At 33.4% G+C, this 14029-nt stretch overlaps 1 protein-coding gene across 1 annotated transcript; it reads right to left on the reverse strand.

Annotated features, from left to right (window-relative positions):
- Positions 1-7478: 7478 nt before the first annotated feature.
- LOC138328582 (WSCD family member CG9164-like) lies at positions 7479-10756 on the reverse strand. Its single transcript, XM_069275458.1, has 4 exons — positions 10178-10756; positions 8883-9536; positions 8347-8598; positions 7479-7992 (listed from the first exon to the last, which is right to left on the reverse strand). Exons 2-4 carry the CDS (start codon positions 9346-9348, stop codon positions 7637-7639), a joined length of 1074 nt encoding a protein of 357 aa, XP_069131559.1. The 5' UTR covers positions 9349-9536; positions 10178-10756; the 3' UTR covers positions 7479-7636.
- Between the last annotated feature and the right edge of the window lie 3273 nt (positions 10757-14029).

Genomic DNA, 14029 nt, shown 5'->3' on the forward strand with positions numbered 1-14029 from the left:
TGTAGCCACACTTTTCTCGTTTGATCTTTCTCAAAGAAGCTTTATACCTGATACAATTTTGTGAAAGTAACTATTATTTTTCATACTGCATTACACAAACAGCAAACAAAGAAATCACTAGAAATAATTTCAAAATAAATAGTAAAAGTTTAATAATCAACCATATCAAACTTAGTTATAATGGGTTCGATTAAGTTTTAGATTTTAAAGTTTATAAATGTTTTAAAAGTTCATTTTTATTAATTTCAGAAATAGAGGTTTACCGTCTTCTAGAGAAATTCGTTTTAAAGCTTAAAATCTTTTAAAGGACTATTCGGATAATCTAAGAATTTGTTATCGAGTAAGACATTTCTCTTTTACTTATCATCCAATGTTTGGCATTCAATGTTAATTATTAAGTCCAAGTTTTTTTTTAGTTTTTTTTTCTATGATAATTAAGTCTACAGACGTCTACAACGACGAAATAGAACTTTGTATTTTACAGTCTGCGGTACTAATACGGTTTGACATGCGCATTATGTGCCTCTTGTACAAGTATATGACATATCTTTTGTCTACTTATATAAGTATTATTTTCCTAAATGTAGATGATCCCTATATTTTATTGTAACAGTTATTTCCGATGATACAACTTATCTAGAAATCCTGACTGGGTCCCGATTGATCAACTCAATGAAACTTTTAGCGATCATTTAATTATTAAGTTATACCGACTTCCAACACATTGCTCATTACAGTGAATAATAGATATCTCAAATCATTTAATTAAATATAGAAATCAAGCTATACTATCTAAGTTTTAAGTTTCTTTACTCGGCGTCCATATATTGTGTACCAATGTTTTGCTATGAAAGTGTGTATTGGGCTTTTGCGTGATTCAATCCCACTTTTTGTAACATCGTATATCTCCTTTATGCCAAATTCATCATACAAAGTGCCTTTTCTGGTATACTTATCCCCTACATCATTTGTCGATTTTATGACTCACTATTGATTCATTTTTGTGAATGGAATACATTGTGGGTTATTTTTTTTAAACTAAGACTTTGCTTCTGAATACGTGCTTATTTCATTGTTTAAACTAACAGTTCAATAGAGTTTTCTTTGAAAGTAATAGTTTAGAATAACATTTTATTCCGATTGGACAATACAGTTGGTGTAATGATATTGTTACAGAAGTTTTTGTTCTTCATGTTCCTGGTCATTTATCTGATGAAGGTGAATGTGTACTAATGGTGCTAGTCATCGTAAGGAAGCACATACAATTTTTACTTGTTGTGTTTCTAAATTGTTACATCAACCTGACCTGTTGACATGTAGACATTTAAATAAGTCATTGGCTTACATTGTACGTAACATTATTGTAGAAAAGAAAATATTTCTTATCTCAATTGAGACAAATTATCAGATGGAATATTTTATGAATATTTAAAGAAACAATTTTGAACTAAATCATATAGAGACCTAGCACTGTTAATTAAGTTTAGTATACTAGATGAATGGCGTATATCAATAATTGTTCAACAATAAACTTCAAAACATAAATGCAAATCATTCATTACATAGAATTATTCCAGCGGATATGAATCTAACAAAGATAAAATATGTAAATGCAGATCCACTTACCTTAAAACAGAAATGATATGAAGATGGAATACTTTCATTATCCTAAAGATTAGTATGTGACCACACATATAGCCGAGATACTGATGACATTGCTGTAGATCGCTTCATGATATATACCGACTATCGGTTGCAGGCTCGCGCGCCAAAGCACCGAACACTCTACGAGGGAAAATTAAAATTAAAGTTACGTACCTGATTAACGAAAAGACGAATATCACTGGGCAGAGCATAATTGGGCAAAGGGAAAAAGTCCAGCTTAAAGAAGAGGGGCCACTGATAGAGTGGGAGGCTATATATTGCTTAGCTATCCGGCTTTTGGCCTGATTAGGGAACGACCGATCGGAAATGTCTTAGAGGAACGAGTTGATGTGGTGGTATAGAGATAGTGTTACACGCCTGATGTTCTCTGCTATACAATCGACACATATCGCTGGTGGGATGCACTTCTTTAACGATATTGAGTGATTTAACGGCCTTTGTATTAGGCTGCCACATAAATAATAACAGCTTATCTGTTTGTTAGTATACAATACAGGATGTTGTGCTAACCATTTATGTACAAGTGTAAATAAGGATATTCTACACCATTAGACATCTTTAATTACCTGATCAGTTGTTGTAATTTACATGTATTGCTTGTAGGTCGACGGGTTTATCTCCGGGACCTCCTGATTTTTCCAACCACCAAAAACAGATATCGAGAAAAGTTCAAAACTAAGAAAACAACATGATTGTAGTTGATGAATAAAGTACCAGAAATCGTTGTAGTCTTTTGGTTTGAAAAAATATCAGCATTATATAGATTGCCAAAATAGCTATCCTCAAGAAATTTATTTTCAAATGGGAAAGCTAAATAGTTGCCTTCTACTTTCACCGAGAAGTGTGAAATTACGTATTAAACAGCTTTAATAACATCAATAATGGAAACGAGTAATTGATAATCTTATTTGTGATACTATTTATGTTTCAACAGCAATACTGTCGGTAATCGTTAGTTGTAATGCCTGAAGCACCGGCTAAGCCTCATGTCGATAAAACATATTGCCTAATGTCATCACACAACCTTTCGCTCTGCTCCGCTGTTACCGTGTAACTCTATGTTGATATATGATATGCGAAAATAATGTCTAATGATACTTTCTGGATGTAATATGATATCCAAATATGCCACCACTCATTCGTCGTCATATTTACTCTTTGCAGTAACGCATTACAAATTTATGACTCGGTATACACATCGTAACAGTTCGAATGTGGTGTCTGAGGTGTCTAATTATCGGAATAAAATCAATATGACATCGCACTATCATCAGCATGATATGTATATGACCATAATGCGTGTTCATTGTATATGAGATTTCACGAAACGTGTCTCAAGATTTTTGTGTCAGCCATGAGTAGAAATTAATATTTCAAGACGAGTTTCATATGTGATCTAATATAAAAATGAACAAATATTATTAGTTTGTATCACATAACTAAAATAACCTACATTTCAAAGAACTATAACGCCAAAATGTACTGCAAAACCTCAGCAGATGCATCCATTTTGTTTTGCTGTTTGTGAAAACCTGACGTCATGTCGTATTTCCTGACGTCACATTACTGTTTCTCTTATCACCTCATAATTAATTTCCTGCTCAGCATAGCTAACAAAATGCACCAGGTTATATCACATTACATTAGTGATACTGTATATACAAAAAAATATTGCAAGGGCGATTACTAGCTATCAGACGGTTTATATGATAAAAACATACACAAATGTACTTGATATATTGTGAATCATTACGCGCCATCTTCCACCACCTGGTAGTGTTGACATTTAAAGTGTGAAGACGTCAACAATAACCGTGCAGAGAATTCCTTCGACGAATTTACAAACCATAAAGGTAACTAGCGATATAAAACACCATATAAGTGTCTGATAGTGTGCCTGGCATTATAGTAAAACATGTCTCCTTTTGTAAAGGTTAATATACATGCAGGATAAATAAACTAAATTGTTCCAGAAGTATGAATAATTAAGATACAACTGTAGGTCCCGAAGTAGTGAGCCTGCTGCATTAATCTTAATTTAGTACTATTCTCATGGATCGAGTGTTATTAAAGCAAATTAAAGTTTCAATAAATATTTGACAACAAAAAAAAAGCGCATGGAAATTAGAAAATTGTAGCAAAATGATTGCGAGAGCACGAACAGTTAAAGAGAGGATTGCACCTAATCTAAAAATAACTGACCGGGAGGAGTTTGAGCTGAAAGATCCCATTCTTTTTTCTATCTACTATTTACGATAACCTAGGTTTTACTTTTATATCAAAATAAGTAAACATGATTCCAATCGGAACTCCTCGGATGTAAACACTACCTCAATGTGATAGGTGTTTATGTAATAAAGTCAAATATTTTCTTCGCCAAAAAACCTAATTACGCCCTAACTACGCATAAGAAAATGAATATTTATTGAAATGTTGAAATTCTTAAGTCGTATCTCAATGAATGTAACTTTTCTCCTTTGAGACGGACAATACACAGCATCGATGAAGTTACACTTTACAAGTGGTTTTCTCCTCGATGACAACCAGTAGTTATGAAAAGCGTCCCTTTATAACAAAATGGGTGTCCTTGTGTCACATCCGAGGTCAATTTTCGACAGTTACATCCGACGAGTTCTGATATAGGATGATTCAGCTGTTTTAATATTACATTTTGATATTTTAACGCGGTGGCCTATAGAAAGGCATCTATGTGTGGTTGGTTGGTCTCTTTATTACAGTCAGTTAGTAAAACACACACGTTTCATTGGCATCTGATAGGTATTCTGTTAATTACTATATATATGTCGCCCTTCTCGGCGTACACAGACGTATATGAAGTCGTCATAATTGATAACACAGTTCTGCTTAAAAGTAATATGACTGCAGGCAAGTCTTAAAGGGCGCAGCCAGATGTTTTCATGCAAGGCATGGGAAGAGCGAAGCTCTACTTATTTATTTTATTTTCTATTCCATGTAGAAGTCATAATTTAGAAATAAAAGGACGCACTTTAACTTATATAGAGATTGAACAGTGTTTTGATTGCGTTAAAGGTGTTATGAACGCAATGGGATACAGACATATTCAATGTAGCGCGTTAGCGCTACATGTAGAATATGTCTGTATCCCATTGCGTTCATACCACCTTTAACGCAATCAAAACACTGTTCAATCTTTATATTTACATAAATAAGTCTACTTTTTACATGTAAGTTGGGTAACTACTGTAGTCAGGATGACCGAAGATATAGTTCCGATTGTTGAATGTTATAGCTGCAGTTTGATTTAAAATATAACAATAATACCTTTTGTTATATTTAAATTATGTTTTTTTTTCTTCAATTTTATAATGTATCAATAATGTCCATTTCGAATAAAAATTGAGATAAACGAGGCGGAACGTCTACCGGTATCGTTGTCAGGGTAGTGATGCGGTCCGAAGAGGAGTGAGCCGCCATATTTGATTTTCAACCGAGGAAAGTAAATGTGAAATAGCCTGTAAATGTGTTATATTTAAATTATGTTTTTTTTTCAATTTTATAATGTATCAATAATGTCCATTTCGAATAAAAATTGAGATAAACGAGGCGGAACGTCTACCGGTATCGTTGTCAGGGTAGTGATGCGGTCCGAAGAGGAGTGAGCCGCCATATTTGATTTTCAACCGAGGAAAGTAACTGTGAAATAGCCTGTTGATCAAATGGTATGACTGTTGAACTGCTGAATGTTTGTTATGTATGTATCGGTCTAAGTATACGATATAGACTAAATTCTTCATAGTCACGACTTTTATTTTATTGTACGGATGATAGACAAGTGTTTGCATGGTGTGTGACTGACGTAACTAAGGAATTCCTCGAATATTCCTGAGGAAAGCCCCCGGTTGTAGCCTCGACCAGCGGTTCTTTTTGTTGTTTATTACAGTTACAATGATTGAACACATATTCTGTTTTGATGTCAAGTACATTTCAATTGGATCTAATAACAACTCTTTAATATTATTTTGAATCCGACAACGAGGAACATTTGTTTACACTTCATACAGTAGGTCAACCGAGTATGCTAATGACGAGCATGATATTGTCTGTGCCGCCTAAGGATCAGTCTTGAGACAAATATAAGACCGAAATCGTTTTTTAGTTTATTATTAATTCAAAGCAAATCTGTCATCTGTGAAAAGGTAAAATGTAAATTAAGTAATTAAAGTTTATTTCAATTATCATATGACGCAAAATCTTACCGAAGCGTGAACTAGAAGTAGTCCGATCCTACTCTGGGTTTGTATTCATACGTCGTTGCGTTTACGCTAATTTGAACGCAACTCCCCTCCCATTGACTATATATAGGGGTATATGTAAATATAAAGTTATATGATGTAATAATTGTCTAGCATAAACTCAAAGAAATGAACTGAAAGGTTCGGATTTCTCTGTGTCCATTCAAGGCCTTGAGTGCCGCGTATACGAATCCCATGATTTCGCGCCATTTGTTGACGTTATGTGACGTCATGATTCCTTGTGCTTATCTTCGCCTTGGTGGATACTTTGACTGCATTCCATAGCTTTTAATTTTCAAAGTGCTTTTATTATTATTTAAAAAATAATATAAATGTTTAATTACTTCTGTTATGCATTGCATTAGTTAAATATATATATATTTACTGGGGAGAGTAGTACCGGAGTAGAACGCACAACTTCCCCATATGTATAAAAAAATGGCGGCCGCAAACTGAAGCTGTCAGTGTATAGTATTGAATTTTGAAGATTGTGTTTTTTCTTATTTTTTTTTCGTGTATCTGTAACCTTAGAAGTCGAGCACGAAGGGCTGCCTGATAATGTAAAATTTTACCTTTAAAATTACAACATTTATTATGAGAAGATAATAATAAGGGGACATACATCTCATAAAGTCTCATATATTATAACACATAAATGAATTCTGTTATTTATATATATATATATATTGTTTCAAATATAGGTTTTGACAAAACTGTGACGATTCAAACAAAAGTAACCGAAAATAAATTGATTAGGGATAAATAAGTTTAATTTGTAGAACGTTCATTTATGCTTTCCAAATAAAATGGGAATTGAGAAATACCTTGAACTGTAAATGATGCTTAATATAGAAAACATTTATTGAACTTTTTATCACTTTACTGCCATGACTATATTTTTGTTCTGTAGAAAACTTTAAAGTAGAGTATGTTGACGAAGAACAATTGAAATATAATTAAAATAGATTTTATTAAAATGAATCAACAAATTCCAATTAAAAATATCACAGAAGATATTTACTGACTCATTAATTAGGTTATACCTTAATATTTCTTAATCATTTGAAAACATAGACACCTTAAATTTATTTTCCTACTTCTTTAGACGCATCAGTGACGCTATTGGTGAAATTGTGCTACTAAATTACAAGTGAAGGTTTTGTCGACAAACATAACACGGGGAAAGAGTTGTAACTCTTACAAAGATGGGTATACTTTGTGTACAGACACGATTTCAGCAACCTTTTGTTGAACTGTTTTCGTATGTTTATAAACCGAATTTCAGATATATGGTAGATCGTAGGAGAATAGCCACACGATACTAAACCCCAGCAAACATACTAACCCCGATATAATGAACTGCAATTTAAGAGTAAGATATTTCGTTCACTAATGATTTTGCCCCAGGCCATTCACAATAGAAACTTTTAGATTTCTCTCAGTAGTCATTAACTCCATGCAGTCGCCTGCGGGCGTTTCTTATCACAGATATATATGAATAAATAAACGAGAATAAGTAAATTGCCCTATAACTATATGTCTTTGTAAATGAAAATTTAATGTAAAGTTTCCTGTGTTGATAGTCTGCAGTTATTAAAATATAGTGCAAATTTCAATTTGACGTAGCAATCACAAAATTCGATGAGTTAAGTATTTGTTTCATTTCTGTATTTAAAATAAAATAAATATTGTATATATCAACTAGCCGTCAAGGCTACCTGCATACCTGGGAATCGTTTATTTATAGCGTCCGTTAATTCCTGTACCCGTTTATTTAATGACTCTGTGAGATCTGCATCATATAATGTGTCGATATCAATCTTGGTTTTGTGATTTCGTTTGAAGTTTCCCTGAATATTTTTCTCCATGCACATTTTATCCGTTTCAGTTATTGTCATATTAAGAAATTTGACAGCTTTTTCAATTTCTTCGATAGGGTCTGCCTTCAGTTTATCATAAAATATAATGTATAAAGGATTATGGAATTTTGTTATCCAATCATTGTTCAAATCGAACCAAAACTGTATTCTTTCCTTTGCAAACCGCACCCAACCTGTAAATAGAAATTATATTTATTTAAAAATATATATATTATTTTAGTAGGATATATATAACATACTAGTATATAATGACAAACAGGAAATGAATCTTTCTACTATTTTTGAAAATTTTTAATTTTGGTACATGTATACTTTATCTTCCTTTATCCATTCCCTTTATTATAAAGAAAAATATGACGATACCAGTTTAGTCCATGCTTGTGGTATACTTTAAAGTAATCGTTACATTTCGATGACTGTAACATGGACTTAATTTAGATTGTATTCATTAGTTTTTGAGAAGTATTTAATAAAATAGATAATGTACATCCGTTTCCATCATGTGTGTTTTCCATATGAAGACTTACGGTCTGTTTTAAGTAGATGCGGTTTTGCTTCCTCCACGTGCAAACCACCATTGAAGTAATGAAAGCTGGACAGGACGGAGTCTCGGGGATGACGCAAAATTAAAATACCTTTGCTGAAATAGCTTGGGTAATGTTGTTTCCATTCATGCGTTTTAACACCGAGACACGTGTTTGCTTTGAAACATTTGTATTCGTCTTTAAATCCACCTCTCTGTAGCAATCCGTCCCCATATATACTACCAGTGGCTATACCTGAACCATGAAAATAAAAAAATATATCTTAATCATTAATATAAAATAAAATTACCGCTAAAACGTGTACATTTGCAGTATAACATTTCGCCAATAGATCGCTGACTTAAGTCGGTGTGACAAAGCCTAGTGATAGGGTCATGTAGGCGAAAAGTCAGTAATATAATATATAGCCATTACTAAAAAAAATTGTTGATACATGTAATATAATATAATATTTTCTATTTCTAGTAAAATCAATTGATTAGTTAATTTGCCAATGTTGTTTTTAAATTAGTAATTACCTGTTGCTTGTTGTAAAAGGTGACGTGTCCAAGTGTTTCCTGAGCCTGGTGAACTAACAAGAGCTGTCCGTTTATAGCTTGCCTTAGTTTCCTTAACTGAATCTCCTTTGCAATGGGTCTTAACATCAATATTTTCCTTTAAAGGTTTATTTATTTTATAATCATTTATCTTGTGGAAATTCATGATAAGTCCCAAGTCCTTTGTGGTCATGTCAGATATATGGTTTGCTCCAATATCGTGAAGTTTGGTAATTTGTTCATTCCTTTCTCTCCTGTGACCGGCTAACGCGTTTGGTAGACGCGTGGAAACATCAAAATCCTTACTAATTAAGTTCACTCTTTTACATCTGTCACCATAACAAGCTTTATGTGTATAGTAATACAAGAAAGTACTGGCAATCAGGGTGTAGCATAACATGACAACAGCGAACTGTCGTATCCGATTAGGTCTAATAAAAAATCCCATGGTACGTAACTTTTCTCTGAGCTAGGTAATTTTTCCAGGCTTTTATATATTTGCATCAAAATTAAAACTTTCTTTCGTGGTTCCTTAACTTATATAAATGACCGGCATCCGTTTTGCTTGCAGCTCCAAGCCAATTGGATAAACATCGTCATTGCGTTTTCACTATCGTCGGATCAAGCAAATCAGTTCTGTAAAATTAAATAATATGTACGTTTGTAACCTTTTATATCGGTGGCATTAGATTTAAAGATTTACATATGTATTAAATTCTGCATAATATTATTTTACAATGGGTACATTTCACGCCTTATTCATCGTTATTCATCTAAACTTATTCGTGTATAAATTAGTCTCTTCTCTCATAATCATACAAAAGATAGAATTAATGTAATAACATATGTTTTTAAAAAAATAATAAAATTATAATAGAACCTTGCACAGATACGCTTTAATAGGTAATTTTGATGTATAATTAACAACAACCATATATTTGAAATATATGATACAATTGACATGATACCTTTTATAACTTATTTAGAAAACTTAATGGAGAAAACGTGTCCATATGAAGATAAAAGAGTTACATGTACAATTACAAAAAAAACTGGCAAGACTGGATATTTGTCGATAGCTTTACAACATTTAAGGATACTGAGAGAAAATGACAATATATTATATCTATACTATATATGTGTTTATCTGTCATGCCTTAAGCATTTTATTTCCAACCTGTCCTATCCTTTGTGATTTGAAACAACTTCAATTATAAGTAATAGGTAACAGCGCAGCTGAATTTCATATTTTTTTAAAGTTCTTTGTAGTAACGTACCTTATTAGAAATATTCCCAATTTTGGTCCGAAATAAAGAAAACCAGTCGAACTCCTATTTGAGTGTTGTAAAACAATTTCTGCTGAAATCATCATAGCATGACTGTGTTATACTCCTGAAATAAGATCAATTAGCAGATGCTTAAGGCTATATGTTTACATGCATATTTAAATTATAAATATATCGACCGTCCGGCAATTATTAAGCTATCTGGTGATCTATTGAAACATGCATAAGGGCATGGCTAAATGATAACCACTTTGATAGACTTTATATTTCCTTATTCAATATTAACATCATGTATCAATAAATCGGTGCGATCAAACAACCATAACTTTCCAATTTTTCTTGTGATTTTCTAAATTGATATTAAAAGTCAGAACTTTGAATTATACTAATTAATATCATATACCTTTTTAGTTTTGAGTACGTAAACCGTCCTCTTCCATAGACATCTTCCAATATTTACATTGTTCCACTGTAACACGTGTTCAATACGTTTGCTTTCCGCAATATTTTCTATACATATATACCTCTAACACTATGCTGTACCTGACATCATCTGTACACATATTTTGTTAGTACTAACCAGGATTTGGTATTACATATACATATACCATACTGTTAAGTTCACCCGTATAAAGTCTCCTACGTCACATATAACTGTATTTATTGTAAAATGACAGGCGTTTTCTGTCAACATGAAAAACGTAATTATAGTGACTTTAGTACGGATGAAAAGATTTATGATGATAGAAGTCACAGTTGCTGTATTGATATATGTCAATTGAGCTTTTGAAATAGCACAAAGGATACAAGCCATTGTCTGTCAAGCACTAGCTAGAGCTGTATTATACATTAACAGTCTGCTACATGTCCCATGAAACAAACTGGACAAATCCACAAAACAATTACTGGGAGCATCTGTGTTATAGATATGTTGTTCTTCTCTTATAGAGATCAACGTTCTATTTTGATACCTTCAGATCTATCAAGATTATAACTAGATCGTATCAGGGCATTTGTACTGAGGATATTGTATACGCGTATAATATCGATTAGTTAATTCAGTTGCTTGTTAATAAATAAACATATGAAAAATACAAAATCTGGTGTAATTCATCCAAGGAAAAGCTTACATTTGTTAACCTCCACTGAACGTCACTACAAATTAATAAATGTTAGTATAAATGTAAACAAGCAGTGGTGTAGGAAGATGAGACGTCATGGGGGGCAAAGGTCCTCAATATTTTGTAAACCCCAACCCCCGCCACACCTACAGGAGGAGATTAATTCAACTCCCAACCATATAATATATGCTTTATGTACATTTTTCATATATCACTAAATTTAATCCTTGTACACATTTATAGACAGTGGGGTCGCTAAAAGGAAATTAACGAATACGCAAATTGGCCAAATTAGCGTGTGAGCGTCGAAGGCGCGAGATTTTTGTGTTTTATTAGAGGTCTGAGGGTGACCCTCGGGATGTGTTTTATGTATTTTGATGATTTTGCGATCGCCCGAAAGCGCGAGATTTTGGTGTTTGGGGGGTCCGGGGGTCTCCCCCGGGAAAAAAATACGATTTAGAATGACTAAGATGAGTTTTACGATAAAGTTTAATGATTATAAAGCGTTCTTAACATTGTGTCGTAATAACATTATGCAACCCTACTCGATCTGAATATACCGGCTTCACACCATCGGCACATTGTTGTGTAACATAAAAAAACGAATGAATTGTCTCGCTAAGACATATAAACAAATTGATCTTTTAAGAGACATTTTTTTAAAATAGTACATAGAATTCCTTGATGGACATTTTTAGTCTAGTTTGTGTGTATTGAATTTTTACTATTTAAGGTTTGACATTATGTGCTTGAACGTTTTAGGAAATGCGCCGCGCAGCGTAAAATTTTCTAGAATGAAGTACGAAAAATGTGCAGGAGGACCCTTTTTTCTTTCAAATAAGCATTTTTAGAAAATTTCAGTCGGCGAAAATGGGGGGGTGGGGGGGTGGGGGGGGGGGGGGGGGGGGGGGGGGGGGGGGGGGGGGGGGGGGGGGGCAAAAAGACGCTTCCCACGCCCCTGACAAGTAAATATATAAGATAACAGGCGATATCTACATAAAATTACTGTTTTCCGTATCTATTGAATTATCAATTTTAAAATAGCTGTAAGTGACAATAGCCTCAATATATTCATTGTTACAGCTGTTGTACGTCTAGATGATAATTAGGGATTTCCATTGAGGATGGAAATCCCTATTGTTATTGTTCTGTTTTTTCTTCTTATTATTATTAGGGATTTCCATTGAGGATGGAAATCCCTATTGTTATTGTTCTGTTTTTTCTTCTTATTATTATTAGGGATTTCCATTGAGGATGGAAATCCCTATTGTTATTGTTCTGTTTTTTCTTCTTATTATTATTAGGGATTTCCATTGAGGATGGAAATCCCTATTGTTATTGTTCTGTTTTTTCTTCTTATTATTATTATTCTTTATTTTTCTTTTTTATTCTTATTTCCACAAATCTTGTTCGCAGGATATCTCAGGAACGAAATAAGGTACGACGCTCAACTTTGGACACGTTATGAATGTACATAAGATCTTGAAATGTACGTTCGATTTTTTACAAAAATGTTCAAGGTCAAGGTCACAGACGTAAAAAACAATTTTTTGGAACGAAGTTTAAGCGCTCATAACTTCATTACCGTACGGTGTACATCGTTCACGTTTTGTTATTCAGATAGATCTTGACATTGCGCGTGCTTTTCCCATGCCATGTTATCAGAGATTATGTCAAGGTCAAGAGTTCGCTACGGGGTCAAACAAAGGTCAAAAACGAAATTCAACACAGAAAAGTTTTGAAAGTTGGATATGAAAGGGCATGCCCTCAGAAATATATAATGACACGTTTTAAGGTCATGAAATCCAAAATGGCGGAGATATAGGCCTTTGAAAAAAGGCTATTTTGGCGTTTTCCCGCCAAAATTTTTTAAGGTTTCAGCGCCTTTAATACTTAACACACATGCTTGATTTTTTGTATAGACATAGCATGGACGAATGTCTACAGAACTTATGCTGTTTTATTGACCTTGACATTCATTCAAGGTCACAGGGTTCAAAAAGCTTTAAATCTTTAAACGACATCTTCGTAATAAATAAGAGGTGTAGAGCGCTGAAATTTGGAGACGTTATGTACGTACATGAGTTCTTAAAATGTATTCTCGATTTTGGAGGATAACGTTCAAGGTCAAGGTCACAGACGTAAAAAACTGCTTTTTTCGAACGAACTTTAAACGCTCATAATTTCATAACCGTACGCTACACAATATGTACGTTTCATTCTCCATGTAGATCACGATAATTCACGTTTTTTTTCTCATTACATGTTATCAGAAATTATGTCAAGGTCACGAGTTCACTAGGGGGTCAAATGAGGTCAAACAAAGGTCAAAAATGAACTTTACCATAGAAATGTTTCGAAGGGCGCATATGAAAGAGCATGTTCTCAGGTACATAAAATGACCAAATTTCAAGGTCATATGATCAAAAATGGCGGAGATATAGGACATCAAAAATCGAAATTTTAGTTTATATTTGCCCCTGCCCGAGACGTTTCAGCGCCTTAATACCTGTATGTACGGTGTTGATTTTTCATACCGCTGTTGTATGAACTTTTGTCTTCAAAAGTTATGGGTTTTAAAGGGATTATAAAGAAAAATGGCGGAAATATAGCTCTCCAAATATGGCAATTTGTTCCATTTCCTTATTTTTCAACGTAATTTGTGTGCTCGTAGCGCCTTCATAATTTAATGTAGGGTGTTGATTTTTTGTAAATGTAGACT

The sequence above is a fragment of the Argopecten irradians genome, chromosome 7 (assembly GCF_041381155.1).
Source record: "Argopecten irradians isolate NY chromosome 7, Ai_NY, whole genome shotgun sequence".
NCBI lineage: Eukaryota > Metazoa > Mollusca > Bivalvia > Pectinida > Pectinidae > Argopecten > Argopecten irradians.